The sequence below is a fragment of the Monodon monoceros genome, unplaced genomic scaffold, assembly GCF_005190385.1.
Source record: "Monodon monoceros isolate NGI ecotype Baffin Bay Population unplaced genomic scaffold, NGI_Narwhal_1 Super_Scaffold_9, whole genome shotgun sequence".
NCBI classification, from domain to species: Eukaryota; Metazoa; Chordata; class Mammalia; order Artiodactyla; family Monodontidae; genus Monodon; species Monodon monoceros.
This window is the reverse complement of record NW_021703786.1, coordinates 31,976,737-31,995,899: the sequence shown is the minus strand read 5'-3', so window position 1 is coordinate 31,995,899 and position 19,163 is coordinate 31,976,737. Positions and strand designations below refer to the sequence as shown.

The following is a 19,163-nucleotide window of genomic DNA, read 5'->3' as shown; positions in this document are numbered from 1 at the left end:
GTTTCGTATATAAGTTCATTTGTATCATTTATTTTTTGTAGATTCCCCATATAAGCGATATCATATATTTGTCTTTCTCTGTCTGGCTTACTTAGTATGATCATCTCCTAAGTCCATCCACGTTGCTGCAAATGGCATTATTTCGTTCTTTTTTTTTTTTTTTTTTAATTATTTTTTTGGCTGTGTTGGGTCTTCATTTCTGTGCGAGGGCTTTCTCTAATAGCGGCGAGCGGGGGCCACTCTTCATCGCGGTGTGCGGGCCTCTCACTGTCGCGGCCTCTCTTGTTGCGGAGCACAGGCTCCAGACTCGCAGGCTCAGTAGCTGTGGCTCACGGGCCTAGGTGCTCCGTGGCATGTGGGATCTTCCCAGAGCAGGGCTCGAATCTGTGTCCCCTGCATTGGCAGGCGGATTCTCAACCACTGTGCCACCAGGCAAGCCCTACTTCGTTCTTTTTAATGGCTGAGTAATATTCCATTGTATATATGTACCATATCTTCTTTATCCATTCCTCTGTCAATGGACATTTAGGTTGCTTCCATGTCCTGACTATTGTAAGTAGCACTGCTGTGAACATTGGGGTACGTGTATCTTTTCAAATCACGGTTTTCTCCAGATATATGCCCAGGAATGGGATTGTAGGATCATATGGTAGTTCTATTTTTAGTTTTTTAAGGAACCTCCATACTGTTCTCCATAGTGGCTGTACCAATTTACATTCCCACCAACAGTGCAAGAGGGTTCCCTTTTCTCCACACCCTCTCCAGCATTTATTTTTTAAAATACATTCTTTTTATTTTTTAGTCAACACCTTAATAGATTCACAGTTACTTTACCTGTACTGATCCTTTTTGTTTTTTGGGTTTTTTTGGCTGCATCGCATCTTAGTTGCGGCATGGGGATCTTTCGTTGCGGTGTGTGGGCTTCTCTCTACTTGTGGCACACGGGCTCTAGAGTACGTGGGCTTAGCTGCCCCATGGCATGTGGGATCTAACCTGGGCCCCCTGCAGTAGAAGCATGGAGTGCTAACCACTGGACCTCCAGGGAATTCCCTCTAGCATTTATTATTTGTAGAGTTTGATGATGGCCATTCTGACCAGTGTGAGGTGATACCTCATTCTAGTTTCGATTTGCATTTCTCTAGTAATTAGCCATGTTGAGCATTTTTCATGTGCCTTTGGCCATCTGTATGTGTTCTTTGGAGAAATGTCCATTTAGATCTTCTGCCCATTTTTTGATTGAGTTGTTTATTTTTTGGATATTGAGCTGTTTGTGTATTTTGGAGATTAATCCCTTGTTGGTTGCATCATTTACAAATATTTTCTCCCATTCTGTAGGTTGTCTTTTTGTTTATGGTTTCCTTTGCTGTGCAAAAACTTTTAATTAGGTCCCATTTGTTTGTTTATATTTTCATTATTCTATAAGACAGATCCAAAAAGACACGGCTGCAATTTATGTCAGAGTGTTCTGCCTATGTTCTCCTCTAGGAGTTTCATAGTATCCAGTTTTACACTTAGGTCTTTAATCTACTTTGAGTTTATTTTTGTGTGTGGTGTTAGAGAATGTTCTAATTTCATTCTTTTATATGTAGCTATCCAGTTTTCCCAGCACCACTTACTGAAGAGATCTTCTCCATTGTATATCCTTGCCTCCTTTGTCATAGATTAATTGACCATGGGTGCGTGGGTTTATTTCTGGGCTTTCTGTCGTGTTCCATTGATCTTTCTGCTTTTGTGCCAGTGCCGTACTGTTTTGATGACTGTGGCTTTATAGTATACTCTGAAGTCAGGGAAGCTGATTCCTCCAGCTCTGTTTTTCTTTCTCAAAATTGCTTTTACTCTTCGGTGCTTGGGCTATTTGGGGTCTTTTGTGTTTCCGTATAAATTGTAAAATTTTTTGTTCTAGCTCTGCAAAAAATGCCACTGGTAATTTGATAGGGATTGCATTGAATCTGTAGATTGCCTTGGGTAGTATAGTCATTTTGACAATATTTTGTGTGTGTGTGTGTGTGTGTGTGTGTGTGTGTGTTACGTGGGTCTCTCACCATTGTGGCCTCTCCCGTTGCGGAGCGCAGGCTCAAAGGCCATGGCCCAGGGTCCCAGCCGCTCCGCAGCATGTGATATCTTCCAAGACCGTGTTTCCTGCATCGGCAGGCGGACTCCCAACCACTGCGCCACCAGGGAAGCCCCATTTTGACAATATCGATTCTTCCAATATAAGAACATGGTATATATTTCCATCAGTTTGTGTCATCTTTGATTTCTTTCATCAGTGTCTTTTAGTTTTCAGAGTACAGATTTTTTCCTTCCCTAGGTAGGTTTATCCCTAGGTATTTTATTAGGTTGGCCAAAAAGTTAGTTTGGGTTTTTCCGTAACATCTTACCAAACTTCCTGGCCAACCCGATATTATTTTTGATACGATGGTAAATGCGATTGTTTCCTTTATTTCTCTTTCTGATCTTTCATCGTTAGTGTTTAGAAATGCAGATTTCTGTGTATTAATTTTGTATCCTGCAAGTTTACCAAATTCATTCATGAGCTCTAGCAGTTTTTTGTTAGAGTCTTTAGGATTTTCTGTGTATAGTATCATGTCATCTGCAAACAGTGATAGTTTTACTTCTTTTCCAAATTGGATTCATTTCTTTTTCTACTCTTATTGCAGTGGCTAGTACTTTCAAAACTATGTTGAATGAAAGTGGCAAGAGTGGATATCCTTGCCTTGTTCCTGATCTTAGAGGAAATGCTTTCAGCTTTTCGCCATTGAGTGTGCTGTTAGCTGTGGGTTTGTCATAGACGGCCTTTATTATCTTGAAGTAGGTTCCCTCTGTGCCCATTTTCTGGAGAGTTTTTATTGTAAATGGATGCTGCGTTTTATCAAAAGCTGTTTCTGCGTCTATCGGGGCGATCATGTGGATTTTATTCTTCAGTTTGTTAATGTGCTGTTTCACACTGATTCATTCGCAGATATTGGAAAATCCTTGCATCCCTGGGACAAATGCCACTTGATCGTGGTGTATGATCCTTTTAATGTGCTGTGGGAGTCAATTTGCTAGTACTTTGTTGAGAATTTTTGCGTCTGTGTTCATCAGTGATATTGGCCTGTAATTTTCTTTTTTTGTGGTATCTTTGTCTGGTGTTAGTATCAGGGTGATTGTGGCCTCATTGAATGAGTTTGGAAGTGTTCGTTCCTCTGCAGTTTTTTGGAATAGTTTCAGAAGGATGGTTGTTAGCTCGTCTCTATGTTCAATAGAATTCGCCTGTGAAGCCATCTGGTCCTGGACTTTTATTTTTGGGGAGTTTTTTAATCACAGATTCAATTTCAGTACTTGTCATTGGCCTGTTCATATTTTGTTTCTTCCTGGTACAGTCTTGGGAGATTGTAACTTTCTAAGAATTTGTCCATTTCTTCTAGGTTGTCCATTTTATTGGCATAGAGGTGCTTGTAGTAGTCTCTTACGTCAGTTGTAACTTCTCCTTTTTCATTTCTAATTTTTTTGGTTTGGGCCCTATCCCTTTTTTTCTTATGAGTTTGGCTAAAGGTTTAGCAATTTTGTTTATCTTTTCAAAGAATCAGCTTTTAGTTTCATTGATCTTTTTGTTTTATTAGTCTATTTATTTCTTCCGTGACCTTTATGATTTCTTTCCTTCTACCTATTTTGTATTTTGTTTGTTCTTTAGTTGCTTTAGGTGTAAGGTTAGGTTGTTTATTTGAGATTTTTCTTGTTTCCTGAGGTGAGCTTGTATCACCATAAACTTCCCTGTTAGAACTGCTTTTGCTGCATCCCATAAGTTTTGGATCCTTGTGTTTTAGGTTTCATTTGTCTCTAGGTGTTTTTTGATTTCCTCAGTGATCCATTGGTTGTTTAGAAGCATATTGTTTAGCCTCCACGTGTTTGTTTCCCGCCTAGAGAAGTTGCTTTAGCGTTTGTTGTAAAGCTGGTTTGGTGGTGCCAGTTCTTAAGCTGTTGCTTTCTCTGTCACATCTACATGAGAGCCTTGCTGGGTAGAGTAATCTTGGTTTTAGGTTTTTCCCTTTCGTCACTTTATATTGTGCCACTCCCTTTTGGCCTGCAGAGTTTCTGCTGAAAAATCAGCTGATAACCTTATGAGAATTTCCTTGTTGCTTTTAATATTTTCTCTTAATCTTTAATTTTTGTCATTTTTATTACTGTGTGTCCCGGCATGTTCCTCCTTCTTCTTCTTCTGGGACCCCTAAAATGTGAATGTTGGTGCATTTGATGTTGTCCCAGAGGTCTCTTCAACTGTCCTCATTTCTTTTCATTCTTTATTCTGTTACACAGCAGTGATCTCCACCATTCTGTCTTCCAGTTCACTTATTCATTCTTCTGCCTCATTTATTCTGCTATTGATTCCTTCTAGTGTATTTTTCATTTCAGTTATTGTATTCTCAACTCTGGTTGTTCTATTTTCTCTTTCTTAAAACTTCTTGTAGCTCCTCACTCTGCATGCATTCTTTTCCCAAGTTCTTTGCCTCGGTTCGCAGGCTGCAAGATTGTAGTTTTCTTGCTTCTGGTGTCTGCCCCCAGTGGGTGAGGCTGGTCTAGAGGCTTGTGCAGGCTTCCTGGTGGGAGGGGCCAGTGTCTGCCCTCTGGGTGGGGCAGGGCTGTAACAGGGGGCACGTTGAGAGGTGTCTGTGGGCTCAGGGAGTTTTTAGGCAGCCTGTCTGCTGATGGGTGGGGCTGTGTTCCCTCTGTGTTGGTTGGTTGGTTGGTTGGCCTGAGGCCTCCCAGCACTGGCGCCTGTAGGCTGTTGGGTGGGCCCAGGTGTTGGTGCTAATTACCCAAGCAAGAGGGCTGCCCAGGTAGGTCTGGCCCAGGCTTCTACGAAGTCACTGCTTTCGTCCTGGGTCCTGGTGCTCTGCACCCTCCAAGAGTGGAGTCTCTGTTTCCCTCACTCCTGTGGGGCCCCTGCAGTCAAACCCCGCTGGCTTTCGAAACCAAATGCTCTAGGGGCTCCTCCGCCACTGCCAGACCCCCAGGCTGGGGAGCCTGATGTGGGGCTCCGAACTCTCACTCTTCTAGGAGGAAGTCTGTGATCAAATTATTCTCCAGTCTCTGGGTCACCCCCCAGGTGGTGTGGGAATTGATTGTGTCACAGTTGCACCCCATCCTACCATCTCGTTGTGCTTCCTTCTTTGTCTTTGGATGTAGGATATCGTTTTTGGTAGGTTCCAGTCTTTTTTTAATCAATGTTTGTTCAGCAGTTATTTGTGATTTTGGTGTGCTCATGAGAGGAGGTGAGCTCAAGGTCCTTTCTACTCTGCCATCTTGTCTCTAGTCTGAATGGCTTTCTCCTGCTGGTAAGCCATCAGAATGAAGTGACCAAGTTTAGCAGGGCCTTGATCTCTGATATCTCCCAGTCTGTTTCTGTTCCAACCAAAATAGCATTTTCAGTTGTAGGTACCAACGTATTTAACATCACCTAAGGAATAGTTACTCTTCAGTTTCTGTTGTGGAATGTACTTAATTATCTTTTTTCTGGGCTTCCAGTGCGAATGTCTGTGTCAACTATCTTTGTGACCTTGAGCAAGTGACTTAACCTCTCTGTGCCTTGGTATCCTCATCTGGTGTTTGGCAGAGATGCTTTGCAGCTGTACGTTGAGAGAGAAACAGCAGTCGACAGCCCCAGACCAGCTCCACCTTGACCCCAGGAATGTGCTTGTGCAGATGAGCTGAGCATTGATTCTTAAAATGATGTGGGTGACTTTGAAAAAGCCGTCTGAAGTTTGTCCAGATTCTGGAATTATTTGATTACGTCCACAAAGTAACAGGGAAAGGTTTCCCTATCTACGCATTGCTGCCATCTGAGGTAGGGAAATCCTTGACGACCTTTTATCGAGTCTTTTAATGATTTCTTAGTAATGTTCAAAATAGTTTGAGAGTTAAGGTCAGCTGATAACTGATTCTTTTCTTAGATTCAGATCTAAACAAACGCAGCATGATCCAGGGATATGCCTCTTGGCTCCAGTTCGCAATATTGTAAACTTGCCTTACGAGGATGCATTTGTTGTTCATACTACGACGTAAGTTTGTTTGCACAGCCAGGCCCACCCATTTATGTGATCTGGCAGATTCCAGGCTTCCTTAGGAAGACTAGAGGTTCTTTTCAAAGCTGGAGCTGTCCATGAGTGAGGCTCTGCTCCATGCAAAGCCAGTGTGCTTCAGCCAGGAGAGAGGAGCTCGTGTCTCCATAAAGCCAGGAGAGAAGTCTGGAGTGCTCTTACCATGCTGTTCCGTTTTAAACAGCCTCCTACATTCTGTCTTTTAAATTGTGCTTCACATCTTCCCTGGCACTGGTGGGAGCTTCCCCGGGTAAACAGCAGTGCTTAGATTCTGCTTCCAGGGCAGCCGCGTGCCTTCCCAAACACGGCTTCCAGCAATGTGTGTAGAAACGCAGCCTGAGAATTCCCATCCACCCTGCAGAAGAGTTAACGGTGGTACCCAGGCTTCTCTCCATCCTCAAAGATTTACCGGGAAGGCTCGGTTACTGGAGGCTGCAAACATTCACAGGCACGTCTGGACACCCTGCTGTAACGCACATGGTCTGTGTAAGGTGGGTTATCTCTGCTACCTACTTGAGTTTAATCCTGAGTGATAATACCTGAAACACTGCCTTTTTTCTATATATATTAAAATATTCAGCTATTAAGAATAAATCATTTTGTATTATCAGTGGAGTGTTTTATACTTTATGGGAAGCCCTATCTGCTGCTACTATTTCTTTCGGTCCTGTTTTTCCTGATTTACGGATTTTCCAGTTACTCTCAGTACCTGCTCCCCCCCCCCACCGCCGCCATGTTCGTCCTACATATTACTGTTACCACTCTTCATAACAAAAATATGTTCCAAAAATATTCCTCTATTCTGGTTATTTGCCTCTCCCAGACACTTACCTGTGAAATGGGTAGTAGGTGTGTCCTGGGGCAAGCTATCTGACTTAATTGGAGCCTCCTTGGTCCGGACTGTAAAATGGGGATGATTATACCTACTTTGCAGAGATTTGGTTGAATTAGAAGTCTTGCATCTGTTAATTCCAGCGAAGTGTCACACATAATAGGAATGAAATAACAGCTTTTCTAACACCTCTCGTGGCCTCTTATTTCGTTCACATCCTGAACTTGAACTAAGCAAGAGAGGCCCCACCACAATCCACGCCAAAATCCAGCTACCACCTGGGTGCTCACTTTTGTCAGCCCAGCGCCGTGCAGCCTTCTTTACCTGCAGCCTCTCGTGAGGCCAGAGCTGCCACCATACTCGTTTTCTAGAATGAGGGAGCAGACTCGAGGAGGTTAATTTACCTGCATGGCTGTGTAGGGCTTGTCACATAGCAGCCCAGGGTGGAGCTGGCGTTCAGACCCCCGAATCTGTCTCCAGGGCCAGCTATCCTCTTAGCCTCGGCCTCACCCTCCCGCTCGAGGCCAGATAAGGCAGCTGCCTCCATCTGCCAGAGGTGGGGAGCCTGGTCCTGCCGTGCACTGTATGTTGTCCCTCTTTTCTCCATTCCTCCAAAAGGCGCAGCCTTGCCTCCCTGCTCCTTTCCCCGTGGATTAAGTTGCATTGCGGTTTGACTCAGACAGTGACCGAGACCGCACGGCATTCACTGATCCATGTCACTTCCTTACGTCCCCGGGATAAGCCTCACTCGTACCATCCACCTCCCTGTAATTCCTTACAGAAGGCATGCACAGAATCTCGTCTTACACTTAGGGACGCCATATAGGGAAGCAGCTGTCATGCTAAAGAAACCACTTGATTTAATTGTTCGTTTACAGCAGCAGCTGAGGCCGTGTGCACAGGAAGGCCACGTGCCGCCCAGAACTGTCGGCGGCAGGACGGGAGCTGAGCGCAGGACAGTGACTGTTTCCCATATACTCGAGCTCTTGGTTTTACTTACATTGTGCTCCCCCGTTCTATGAATACCTCGTCCCTGCCACACTCAGTCAGCCTCCACTCCTGCTATATTTTCAGTAGCTCGTTCACGTACGGAAGAGGAAATTGAAACACAGCAGGCTGCTTCTGCACCTCCTTTCCTGGTTAGGCAGGCAGTGGGCTAGCTGAGAACAGAATCCCCTAGGATGGCCTTTGGGCGTCTTCACTAGAAGGTCCTTCAGTTCCCCAGACCGACCAGGGGTATTTTTTGGTAACTTCTACCAGTTGACTCTTACTGGCATAATGGCTCATTTTTCAACACTACAAGAGAAAAAGTTAATGGTGTGACTTTTAGTACATTCAAATCCTAAGAGAAAAATCCTAAATTGTCTGGGGCACCCTAGGAGCTGGTTAGCTGGCTTTCTGAGGAACGTGATGGATTCTGCTCATAAATGAGCAGAATTTCTGGCCTGAAAAAGGCCTTGAGGTTCAAGCCCCATCATCATTAACCCAAAGAACAGGGCTGTGGATGCGTGAAGACCAGGAAATCCATCGTGTGAGGAAAGCAAGGCCTGATAGTACAATTCTCTTGCAGACTAGAGAAGGCAAAGGTCAGGACAGTTCAGAGGCCATCTCATGAGTGTAAAACATGATTTTCTTCCTGAGGAACCAGAAGATAACAACCAAGAAATGTAAGGTGTGACATTCCCTTCCTTACCAAGCCGCCCCTTACCAAGACTGTGCCAAGTCTTAAGGCTATTATGTATAAATAACTCAAGGGATCGTCAGGTAGCAAAATAGTGCATGAAAGATGTTTAACTTATTAGCCTTTTAAAGAAATAAACAGTCTTGTCTGGCAGGAAATGCAAATAAGATTAGGTTACTGAGACCTTAAAATTGGAACAATTTGGTCTCCCAGCTAAATTCCCCCATTCTCTCTTAATTTGCACCTAAACCTCAGTCCGATTTTATCTTGCTAATCACCCCTCATCTCGCCCTCAACAGAGCAGTAGCCCAGCTCATCACCACTCACCCTGTAACACGGGCCCTCTTCCAGGGCCCTGAGCCCCAGGCAGTAAGTGACCGGGGGCTCCTGGGGCTTCATCTGAGGGTGGAGAAGCAGACACTCTTTCGGGGAAGGGGGCTTGTGAGGTTCCCAGGCAGAAGCAGGAGGTGCCGAACCCACTGGCCGGATGACAAGCTGCAGAGAAAGTGAAGCCAAAAGGAAACATTTATAGACACTCCCTGTGTAGAAAGAGGGCAGGGACTCCGGCCAGGCGTTCAGACTGAAACCAGGTTGCGAAATGCCTTCGTTTACACCTTAATTGCCGAAAGCGTACCTTTTGATGGACGTTGGCAATGGGCTTGTGAATTCCCCAGTGTTGACGATCGCTTCCCACCCGCTGTCAGCGATCCCACTGGGAACCAGCAGGGGTCGCCCTCCTCATGTGCCAGTGCCATCCCAGCCTAGGGCTGTGTACAGAACCCCTAATTAGCAAGAGCTCGGTTGCTCCCCCCAGCGTTCGTGCTCCCTCTTTGGCCTCTGTCAGACTTTACTGGCAGGCCAGCATGCAGACATCCCCACCGGGACCAGCAAGCTTTTTCTGCAGGAGCCCAAACAGTAAATATTTTCAACTTTGCGGGCCATCTGGTCTCTGCTGGAGCTACGCAACTCTGCCATCGTAAGCATGAGAACAGTCAGTATGTAAATGATGAGCTTGGTCCTGTTCCAGTGAAACTATTTATGAGCACTGGAATTTTCATTTCCACACATCGCAAAATGTTACTTTGGATTTTTCTGTCACCACCTTTAAGAAGTCATTTTTAGGTCCCAGGCTGTACAGAAACAGGCAAAAGGCCAGATTTGACCCCACAGGCTGTGGCTTGCTGACCCGGGATGGAGGCTCTCGTATCAAGACTTGATATCAGTGGGAGGCAGATCTGTTCCCATAGGGACCAGGCACAACCAGGATGGCCCTGATTCAGAACAACTCTGGACCACGGGTCCTCAGCTAGACCCCAGGTTCTTGAATAAAAACCACACCTGTGTTCTGCAGCTAAGGAGAAGGAAAGCCTCAGGGGCCGAGAAGCTCTGCCTGAAGCAGAGACGACGGAGGTCCGAGGGGGTCTGGGAGGAGCGACCCCGTATGTGTGCCTTTCCCAGGATCCGGGGAGCAGATGGTGTGAGAGTGAGGGCATCTGGGAAGAGTGCAGGGCTGGGGAGCAAGGGTTCCCCAGGGAACCGTGCAGTAAAGGAGTGAGCCACATCTGCCCCCCTCCTACCTGCACTCACCTTCAGGTAACTTGGGTTGAATAAAAGATTCATCTTGGGGCTGAGGGAGGCATGGAGAGACATAGTTACAGCCGGGCTGTAGGCACCGCCCAAACTCACTGCTCATTAACATGTCCTGCACCAGCCTGAGGCAGGTTTCCTGTTCTCAGAGCTCCACAGGGAAGGAGCCGGCACCCCAACCAGGGAGAATTGCAGAGGATGGGCGTGGCGGGTAGGTGTTGAATGTCTCTACTCCTGTTTCTAAGAGCTATACACCCATCCCCAGCAATGGATAGGCACTAACAGGATGGGTTAGAGTTCAGTGCAGCCGACAGCACCAGGAGGGGTGGGCGTAGGGTGGGTGAGAACACCGTGGGTAGGTGCTCGCCGGACACTTCACTCCCCACCCCAGGCCAGTGAAGGTACAGAAGGATCTAGGTCTAGAAGCCAAAGAGTGGGCCCGGCACTCGGGGGAGTCACACTTACTGTGCAAATTGGCATTTGGGTCCCTCAGGGCAGAAGCCAGCTGAGTAGTTAATACACATTATTCTGCGGACGTGGCGATATTTACACAGGGGACCTGCTGGGCAAAGAAAAAACAGCTAGAAGGATCTTCTTTAGCTAGTGGGGGAAACACACATGTCAAAGCTTACCGGCAAGGGGAAGCACCAACTTCCTAGCCACATGACTGAGATGGGAAAGGGCACCTCAGAATGTGTGGGAGTAGGTGTCAGCTGGCCAGGCCTGAAACAGTAGCGTCAGAAGTGTCCCTAACGCGCTGTCTTGGAGGACTTCCATGGATGTGGGCTATAACATGCTTTTATTTATTTAGCTGTAGCAGGTTTGGCTGAGCAAAGGCCAACCAATCACACATCTTACTAATACTCCTTCAGCCTCCCTCCCCTAAAATCCTCCCCGAACCAGGGCTGCCAGGAGCTCAGTAAGAACAACACACCCAGATACCGGAAAAGAAAGGACGGCGGTGCTCAGAGCACGGGGACTCCAACGGGGGCCCTGCCTCCGAACTTTGGCCAGATAGGGACAGTGAAATGTATTTACGTGACACCCAGATGAGAAGGAACAGAGAAATGTCTCCTATGGGTCAGACCCGATGCGCAGGGCTGCCCAAGAGGTCCTACTTCCACCCGGCCCCACGGCCCTCAGGGGAGCTGGTCCCCTTTTCCTATTTGTTCAAGGTTACAAAGTCAATACATTCTGAAGCCATTGGGATTTGAACCGCAGTGAGCCTGCTCCAAGAAGCCCACCATGTACTGCAGAGGGTTTCTACTGCAGGGAGGCTGGGGGGAGCTACAGAGAGGCCTGCTGTGGGATTTCAACCTGGGGCAGACCTCCACAGGCCGCATCAGGAATGTGCATCCTTCCCCTGCCGGGAGACTCCCCCCAAGTCCTGCTCCCCCATGTCCCCTAGAGAGCCCCCTTTCTGTCAGGGCCTCACCGTCCTTGCAGAAACCTTGGTCATACCACGGACAGTCCCGGGTCTTTAAGGCCGGCTTCACATGGAGAAAGGGACATTCCTTGTTGCTGCAGTCACCTGAAAATCCCAGAGTTCTTTGTGCATAAGTGGGTTCATGTTTGCAGTCACTTCCGCCCTCCCGGAACAAGACTGACCCTGCCCCTTGCGTATAAGCCACTTCTCTGCCTTCTGGTGGTCAGCAGCTTTTTGAGGACAGCAAGATATTCCTAAACCTTCCTGCAACCTAAGAAAGGCGGATCGCAACCATACTGGCTAAGCGGGACTTGGGTGTGAATACACACATCTGCAAGAGTTGGGGCAGGGCCAGATATCCGGAGGTATTTAGAGGCTACTTGGGAGGAAGGAACGAGGAGAGATGGGGAAGGGGAGACCCAGAGCCAGCAGCTTAAGGTCCAGGAAGGCACAGACGCTGCGTGAAGGTGTTGCCGTGCACGTGGCTAAAGCTTCATCTCTATGATGAAACCTACATGGCTTCCAGAGTAAAGGGGTGCAGTTCTTTCTGGGGGAAATGCCAAGAAGAGCAGAGCACTGCTTCAAAGCTGGCACAGGGATTAAGATAAATGCAACACAGAGGGACACCTGTAGTTTCGCAAAGCCTGTGCCATAACCTGTCTGTGGATTAGACCAAGACCCCGGGCTCCTAGGAGGAGCCAGCCCTGTTTGCATAGACCACAGGAGTTAGGGAGGGAGTCTAGGCACTCTTAGCTTCCCCGTAGGGACCCAGGGGCTCTGAAGGAACCAAGGGGGAAGATTCAGCCCTGTTTTCACCTCATTCATCACCTCATCACATTAATTAAAGCCTACAACTTAGCGCTTTTCAGAGCCAAAAGGAACGCCATAGTGTCAATTCCACTGGTTTCCAAGCAGCTCCAAAGAGATCTATTTTTTACATTGGGCTTGTGCAAAGCAAGGTTCCACCTGAACCTTCAAGAGTACCACTCCTTCCCCAGAGTTTCAACCCCACTCTTACCCAGTTCTCTCATTTCACAAACGAGGACACCAGGTCTCTCGGCCAGCAGGTGGCACCGCACCCCACCCGCCCGTCTGCCTGTCAGAGCCCCCTGCCCAAGGTACCTTTGGGATGAGCACATCCCAGAGCAGAACCAAAGCCCCCGGGCTTCCTAGCTCCTTTCAACTGCCCTTTCCCACTCCTACATCTCCCCAACAATTTTTTTTTTTTCAGGCTCCGCGGCCATGGCTCACGGGCCCAGCCGCTCCGCGGCATGTGGGATCTTCCCGGAGCGGGGCACAAACCCATGTCCCCTGCATCGGCAGGCGGACTCTCAACCACTGCGCCACCAGGGAAGCCCATCCCCAACAATATTTTTTAAGTAAAACGATTTACTTCCAATGAGAACTGTAATTATGCTTTGATATTAGAAAAAGGTATTCATTTACTCCAAGAGCAAAAAACACGGGTTACCTATTGTAACCACCAGTGTATACGTCCGCCCTCACAGTAGGGATTATTTGAGAGCAGAGCGGACCTAGTTCTATTCCCGTATCCATGCCCAGCACGTCCCCAATCCCCAAAAGAAAGCCAACCAAGGTTTTTGAAAGAATAAAGTGGCATTTTAAATTAAGAGCTTTTTAGGTGACGCGACCAAGGGGGGACCAGGCTTCATATACACTTTGTCCTTTCTTACAAGGGACACATGCGGGCAACCCTCATGAATTGCCACCGCCAGGTCTCAAGTCCAAGGAGAAGGCAGGAAACAGGATTTGAGCCTGGGGGCTTCCCTGGCGGCGCAGTGGTTGACAGTCCGCCTGCCCATGCAGGGGACACGGGGTCGTGCCCCGGTCCGGGAGGATCCCACATGCCGCGGAGCGGCTGGGCCCGTGAGCCATGGCCGCTGAGCCTGCGCGTCCGGAGCCTGTGCTCCGCAACGGGAGAGGCCACAACAGTGAGAGGCCCGCGTACCGCAAAAAAAAAAAAAAATAGAATTTGAGCCTGGGGGAAGCTCTTACTGACCTTGGAGGGTGGGGTACATTCTTCCTGGATACCCAGGAATGCCCCCCCATGGACACTAATGAGGAACAGCTGCCCACAGCCCCCCCGACGTTTCAAAGCCAAGCCGCCTCAGTCAGAGGCGTCCCTGGAGGCTGGCCCAGCTCTCCCTCCAAGTCCCTCTTCGGAATACAGTTTGAAAACTACTAGACTAGATCATCCTTAAGGCTCCTTCCAGCTCTGAAAAGCACTGAACTGTAAAAGTTTATGGAGAAAGATAAGACCTGAAACACATGCACAGATCCCGTTCTTAAACCGGCAGTGGCTTCCCGCTACGTAGCCCCTCAGATGACAAAAGACTTGAGTCAGAGGGGGGTGACATGAGGGTCCAGACCTGACCACACAAGGTCATTTCAGGGGCCAAACTTCTGAAGCTCGCGATCTCCCGTTTACAATGACTTTCTATTGCCAATCAGTGATGCCAGTTTTCCATTTCCCGAAGCGATGTAAAGTTTTCTTCTAAAAGAGGAGTTAAAAATAGCAAGACGGTCGAAAGAGGAGGCGATGGTGCGCGTCGATGGGGCAGGTGCTTTGTGGAGACCTGGAGCACCGTGAAAGTGCCTTCTGTTTGGGAAACGCTGGCTCCGACCCACCCCAGCCCATCCCGGGGCTTGAGAGAGGGCCTGTTCAAGGCTCGTTTCCAGACAGCCCGTCTGGGTGCGTGATTAGCCAGGAGTGGACCACGGAGGGCAACAATTCAGCCTTTGATTCCAGCCCTCTCCCTCCCCCGGCGGGACCGGCTGCGTGTGCCCGAGCCTGCTGGGGCAGTGAAGCAGGGCTCAGAGGACAGTTCCAATTTTTCTAGGGGGTTGGAGAAGCAGGCCCCCCGCGGCCTGGTCTGCCCACCTGGGACACGCGAGGCCTCCTTTGGGGGCCCCTCCCCGACTTCATCCCATCCCTCGGCCCCCACTGCTACCCTCCGGGGTGGGGGGCGGGCACCAGGAAGGGGCATTACCGACCGAACTTGGAGTAGAAGTAGCACACGGGCATCCTGGTGACGTCGTACTGGTGCAGGAACTTGCACTGGTCGCCCTTCTTGCACAGCCCCCGGAGCCAGTGCTTACACACCACCATCTTCTCCCCTCGGTCGTGCCGGAAGGGGCACAGCTTCCCTGGGGACACCAGAGCACCCAGCTGGGGGTCCTCGCTCACCTAGAGCCTGAGCCCAGCTCACCCCTGGAAGGAAGCCCCACCGCCCCTTCCCCTGGAGCCTGGGGGAGGCTAGAATTGGGGGCCAGACACAGCTTAAAACACAGCTTCAAAGCCCTCTCTGCCTGGCATGGTGCCCTGGCCCTTCTCGAACCCCGGGGAGCCCCCAGGCTATCAGGACACCTTCTGCAGCACCTTCCACACCCCTCCCCTCCAGCCTGACGGGGTGCTCCTACCAGACAGCAGAGCCCTGGTTTCCAGCCCTGGCCTCCCGAGCCGCCACCCATCCTAGCAAGGTGCCAGCACAAAGTGAGGCTCATAAAGGACCTGTTGAATTCACGTCTTAAAAAACCAAATGGGGCTTCCCTGGTGGCGCAGTGGTTGAGAGTCCGCCTGCCGATGCAGGGGATGCGGGTTCGCGCCCCAGTCCGGGAAGATCCCACATGCCGCGGAGCAACTAAGCCCGTGCGCCACAACTACTGAGCCTGCGCTCTAGAGCCTGTGCTCCGCAACAGGAGAGGCCACAACAGTGAGAGGCCCGCGTACCGCAAAAACAAAACAAAAAAAAAACAAAAAACAAATGTTCTGTTTCCTGATTCCAGAGATCTAACATGGTGACGTAGGAGCCAGCTTGGTAACAATTCAGAAGGAACTGGAAATGCTACATTTCACCCTCTGTCATCTTCACTCAGGTGGTCTTGCCGTCGGCAGGAAGGACACCCCTCGGTTTCTTAGCAGGACCCGTCTCATGCTTGGCCACCTCTCCGATAGAATTTGTGGGGTGCTGGGGAGGTGTTCTTCTTAAATAGCCTTACCCTCCAGCCCTGGCCATTGGCTTGCCTGGGTCTGACCTTCCAGACCTAAGAACAGTTTTATTTCTTTGCAAGAGGGTATCTCTGTGAACCACTGTTCTAGAGACTGGATGGACCAAGCTGAGGAGACAGGACCCCAGGAGGCATCACTAGTCCTGGCTTCACAAAGCCTGGAGTGGCCGACAAGCTCATTTCCCTCCTCACCCCATCGTCCAGGGCTGCCCCAAACACCGACGAGGCATATGGCAAAAATGGCCCCAGGTCCCCCCTGTGCCTGGGCCCCTCCTGGCCTCCCAGCTTCCCAAGAACAAAATCACTTGGATCCCAAAAGCAGGTCCTAAACTCATTCAGAGTTTCTTAACCTGGATCTCTAGGGGCGACTGGAGACCCCCAAATTGGAGGCAAGACTTCTGGGGGCAACTGGGTTTCCATCGGAAGAGCCCGTGAGTGGTTCAGGAGGCAGAAGCAAAGCTGAGAGCCGCTGCTTTTCAGTCAGGTACCCCACACCCCCTGAAGCGCTGCTTTTGGGGAGAAGGGTTTGGAAGAGCAGTTTTTCCGTTTTGTTTTGTTCTTTTGGCCACGCCACGTAGCATGAGGGATCTTAGTTCCCCGACCAGGGATCAAACCCACGCCCCCTGTGTTGGGAGCTCGGAGTCTTAACCACTGGGCCGCCAGGGAAGTCCCCATGGAAGAGCATATTGTCGAGCCACGTTGGGATGGGGGAGAAATAAGGATGCTTGTTGCAGCATCTCAGAGACTGTGGCCAGAGTTTTCTTAGGACACAAGAAATGGATGCAGGGACTTCCTGGTGGCGCACTGGTTAAGAATCCACCTGCCAATGCAGGGGACACAGGTTCGAGCCCTAGTCAGGGAAGATCCCACGTGCCGCGGAGCAACTAAGCCCGTGCGCCACAACTACTGAGCCTGCGCTCTAGAGCCCGCGGGCCACAACTACTGAAGCCTGCGCGCCTAGAGCCCGTGCTCCGCAACAAGAGAAGCCACCAAAATGAGACGCCCGCGCACCGTAACAAAGAGTAGCCCCCGCTCGCCACAACTAGAGAAAACCTGCGTGCAGCAACAAAGACCCAACGCAGCCAAAAATAAATAAACTTATTAAAGAAAAAAAGAAAGGAACTGGATGGAACGTCTGAGCAGGTCCCAAATTAATTCGGAGGACAAGAGTAGGGGGAAGGAAAGCACTCCCCCCGCTGGGGGAAAATAAATAAGTCGGAGGCCTCCTGGGAGCACACAGCTGACACCCACAAACAATCCCACCTCCAGCAAGGCAGAAAGAAGGGAATGTCTCCTTCAGGGCAGCCCTGCCTGCCCTAATCAGTGCTAGTGAATCAGGGAAATGCTAGGGGGGTGGGGGAAGGTAGGTTTCTGGATGGAGCCCCCAACTTGCCCTTTGCCTACTTTTTATAAGACTAAATTTTTGCCCCGTCCCACCTTCCCCTCCCCAGGTGCAAATCCAACACCCTATTCCAGGCCAAGCTGAACCCCGTGTGGCCTAGACAGCCCCCGCTGCCACCCACCCCCGACCCCAGCCCCACCTGCTGACCCACCTTTCTCACAGAGCCCTTTAGCGAAGAAGTTGCACACAGCTGAGCCAGACTCTGGAAGGAGAAGAAGGCAAAGGAGGGGGGTAGCTTCTCCAGAGGCTGTGGCTGTCAAAGGGCCCTAACCCCTCCAGCAGCAAGTCTCCCTTCTACCCACCAAGGCTTGGGCCTGGGGGTCCTCAAGTCCTGGCCCTTGGGATGCCGGCCTCAGGAACCAGCCTTCAGCCTCCACACCTAAGCCCCCCCAACTCTGAAACGGAGGTGCTGGAAGGGCCCAAGGCCAGCCTGGGAGCTTGGGAGGCTTCTTCCCAACTTCTTTCAATTTACCTCTCTTGGGTCTGCTTGCCCAGAAGCCAGTCCCATTTTTTTTTTTTTTTTTTGGAGTCCTGGAAAGGATGTAAGAGGGGGGCCTGAGAAGCGAGGGGCTAAGCTGGGGCTCCCAGATGGCGGGCCCAAGCCCCCCTGCTCCTCCCTGGCGAGCTGCAGAGAGAAGGGGCCGCCCCATCAGGGAGCCAAGCAGAGGGGCCTGCAGAGAAGGGCGGGGAGGGGGGGGAGGGCAGGGGGGCGGCGGGGTCCCCGTCCTCACTCACTGTCCATGCCCTGGAAAGGCAGGAGTCCAGTGCCCTTCTGCATCTCTACATCCTTCTCGAAGGTGAAGGTGATCTGCTCCAGCCCTGCAATGACCTCCTGCATCCTCTCTCTCCTGCTGGGGCTACTAAAAGTTGCTCAAGCCGCCCGCAGATGGGCCTAATATAGCTCATCAGAGGCCCTTAAGGGGCCAGGCTCTGATGCGGAACCCCATCTCCCCGGCTGACTGCCGAGCTATACTCCCCAGGCACAGCTAGACCGGCGTTACCTGATGCAGGTGCAGACGCCCCAGGGCCCCAGTCCCCTACACCTGTACCTAAGTCCCACTCTCAGTGCGCGCTGCTGGGGAAGGATGAGCAAAGCCCCACACGCTGCTTATCTCTACATGTTCTCAAAGACGCCTATGCAGACGTTACCAAGCCCGTGTTCGTACTTTTTTTTTTTTTTTTTTTTTTTTTGCGGTACGCGGGCCTCTCACCGCTGCGGCCTCTCCCGTTGCGGAGCACAGGCTCCGGACGCGCAGGCTCAGCGGCCACGGCTCACGGGCCCAGCCGCTCCGCGGCATGTGGGATCTTCCCGGACTGGGGCACGAACCCGTGTGCCCTGCGCGTACTTTTAATGTAAAGACACAGCCACAGGTGAGCGGTGAGGAGAGTTGCACAACCCAGCCCCGGCGAGGCTGCGCTGAGTCTTCTGGATTCGCGCGAGCTGGCGCCTGGGAGCCGGAGGGCCTGGGGGCGGGGCGAGCGGTGCAGAAGGAGGGAGCCCCCCTCGGCCCCCGCATTTCCCTTCAATCAGGCCCCAGCCCACCCCTCCCTCTGGGACTCCTGACGCCCCTCCTCTGGCCTGAGTGACAAGCCAGAGTGAGCTCTTCACGGGAGAGAGGGAAAAGGACCGACTCCAGAGGACTCGGAAACAGCGGGATGAATAGCGCTTTGTTTACCACGCACACGATCCCGTGCTGGGCCGGGGGGTGGGGAGGAGGTGAGACCAACCGGAGGCCGCGGCCTCGCAGCCCGGGCTCCACCCGCCACCCCGGCGCCTCCCACCCCTGAGAAAGTGCTTTGTAAACGAAATCTCTGTGCAAATGTTGTTTTATCATCATTACACCACCCCTGCCCCCAAGGCTGGGGACGTCGGAAAAGCCTTTCCAAAGAGCATCTGCGGGCTCTAACTGGGGCAGGCTTCCCCCTCCCCCTGCTCTGGCCCCCAGCAGGCCTTCCCTGCCGAGGGAGCTGAGGTTTCAGAGTTGCTGGGGGGCGATGCCCACAATCCAAGCGCCCTCCTTCCTGGATGCAGCAGGGCGAGGCGGGCCGCGCCCTGTAGGCCTGCGGCCGGGCCAGCAAGAGGGGGCCTGCTGGCTTTTGTTTCCGCCTGGCTGTGGCTCCCACAC

At 50.8% G+C, this 19,163-nt stretch overlaps 1 protein-coding gene across 2 annotated transcripts; it reads right to left on the bottom strand.

Annotated features, from left to right (window-relative positions):
- Positions 1 to 6,840: 6,840 nt before the first annotated feature.
- Positions 6,841 to 18,569, bottom strand: CPSF4L (cleavage and polyadenylation specific factor 4 like). Of its 2 annotated transcripts, XM_029210799.1 has the most exons (7): positions 17,773 to 18,569; positions 17,189 to 17,239; positions 14,622 to 14,774; positions 11,616 to 11,711; positions 10,646 to 10,739; positions 8,921 to 9,088; positions 6,841 to 8,208 (listed from the first exon to the last, which is right to left on the bottom strand). In XM_029210799.1, exons 1-6 carry the CDS (start codon positions 17,873 to 17,875, stop codon positions 8,989 to 8,991), a joined length of 597 nt encoding a protein of 198 aa, XP_029066632.1. In that variant the 5' UTR covers positions 17,876 to 18,569; the 3' UTR covers positions 6,841 to 8,208; positions 8,921 to 8,988. The 2 variants fall into 2 exon arrangements, with proteins under 2 accessions (XP_029066632.1, XP_029066633.1); XM_029210800.1 differs by lacking the exons at positions 6,841 to 8,208; positions 8,921 to 9,088; positions 10,646 to 10,739; positions 11,616 to 11,711 and adding an exon at positions 13,617 to 14,121.
- Positions 18,570 to 19,163: the final 594 nt, after the last annotated feature.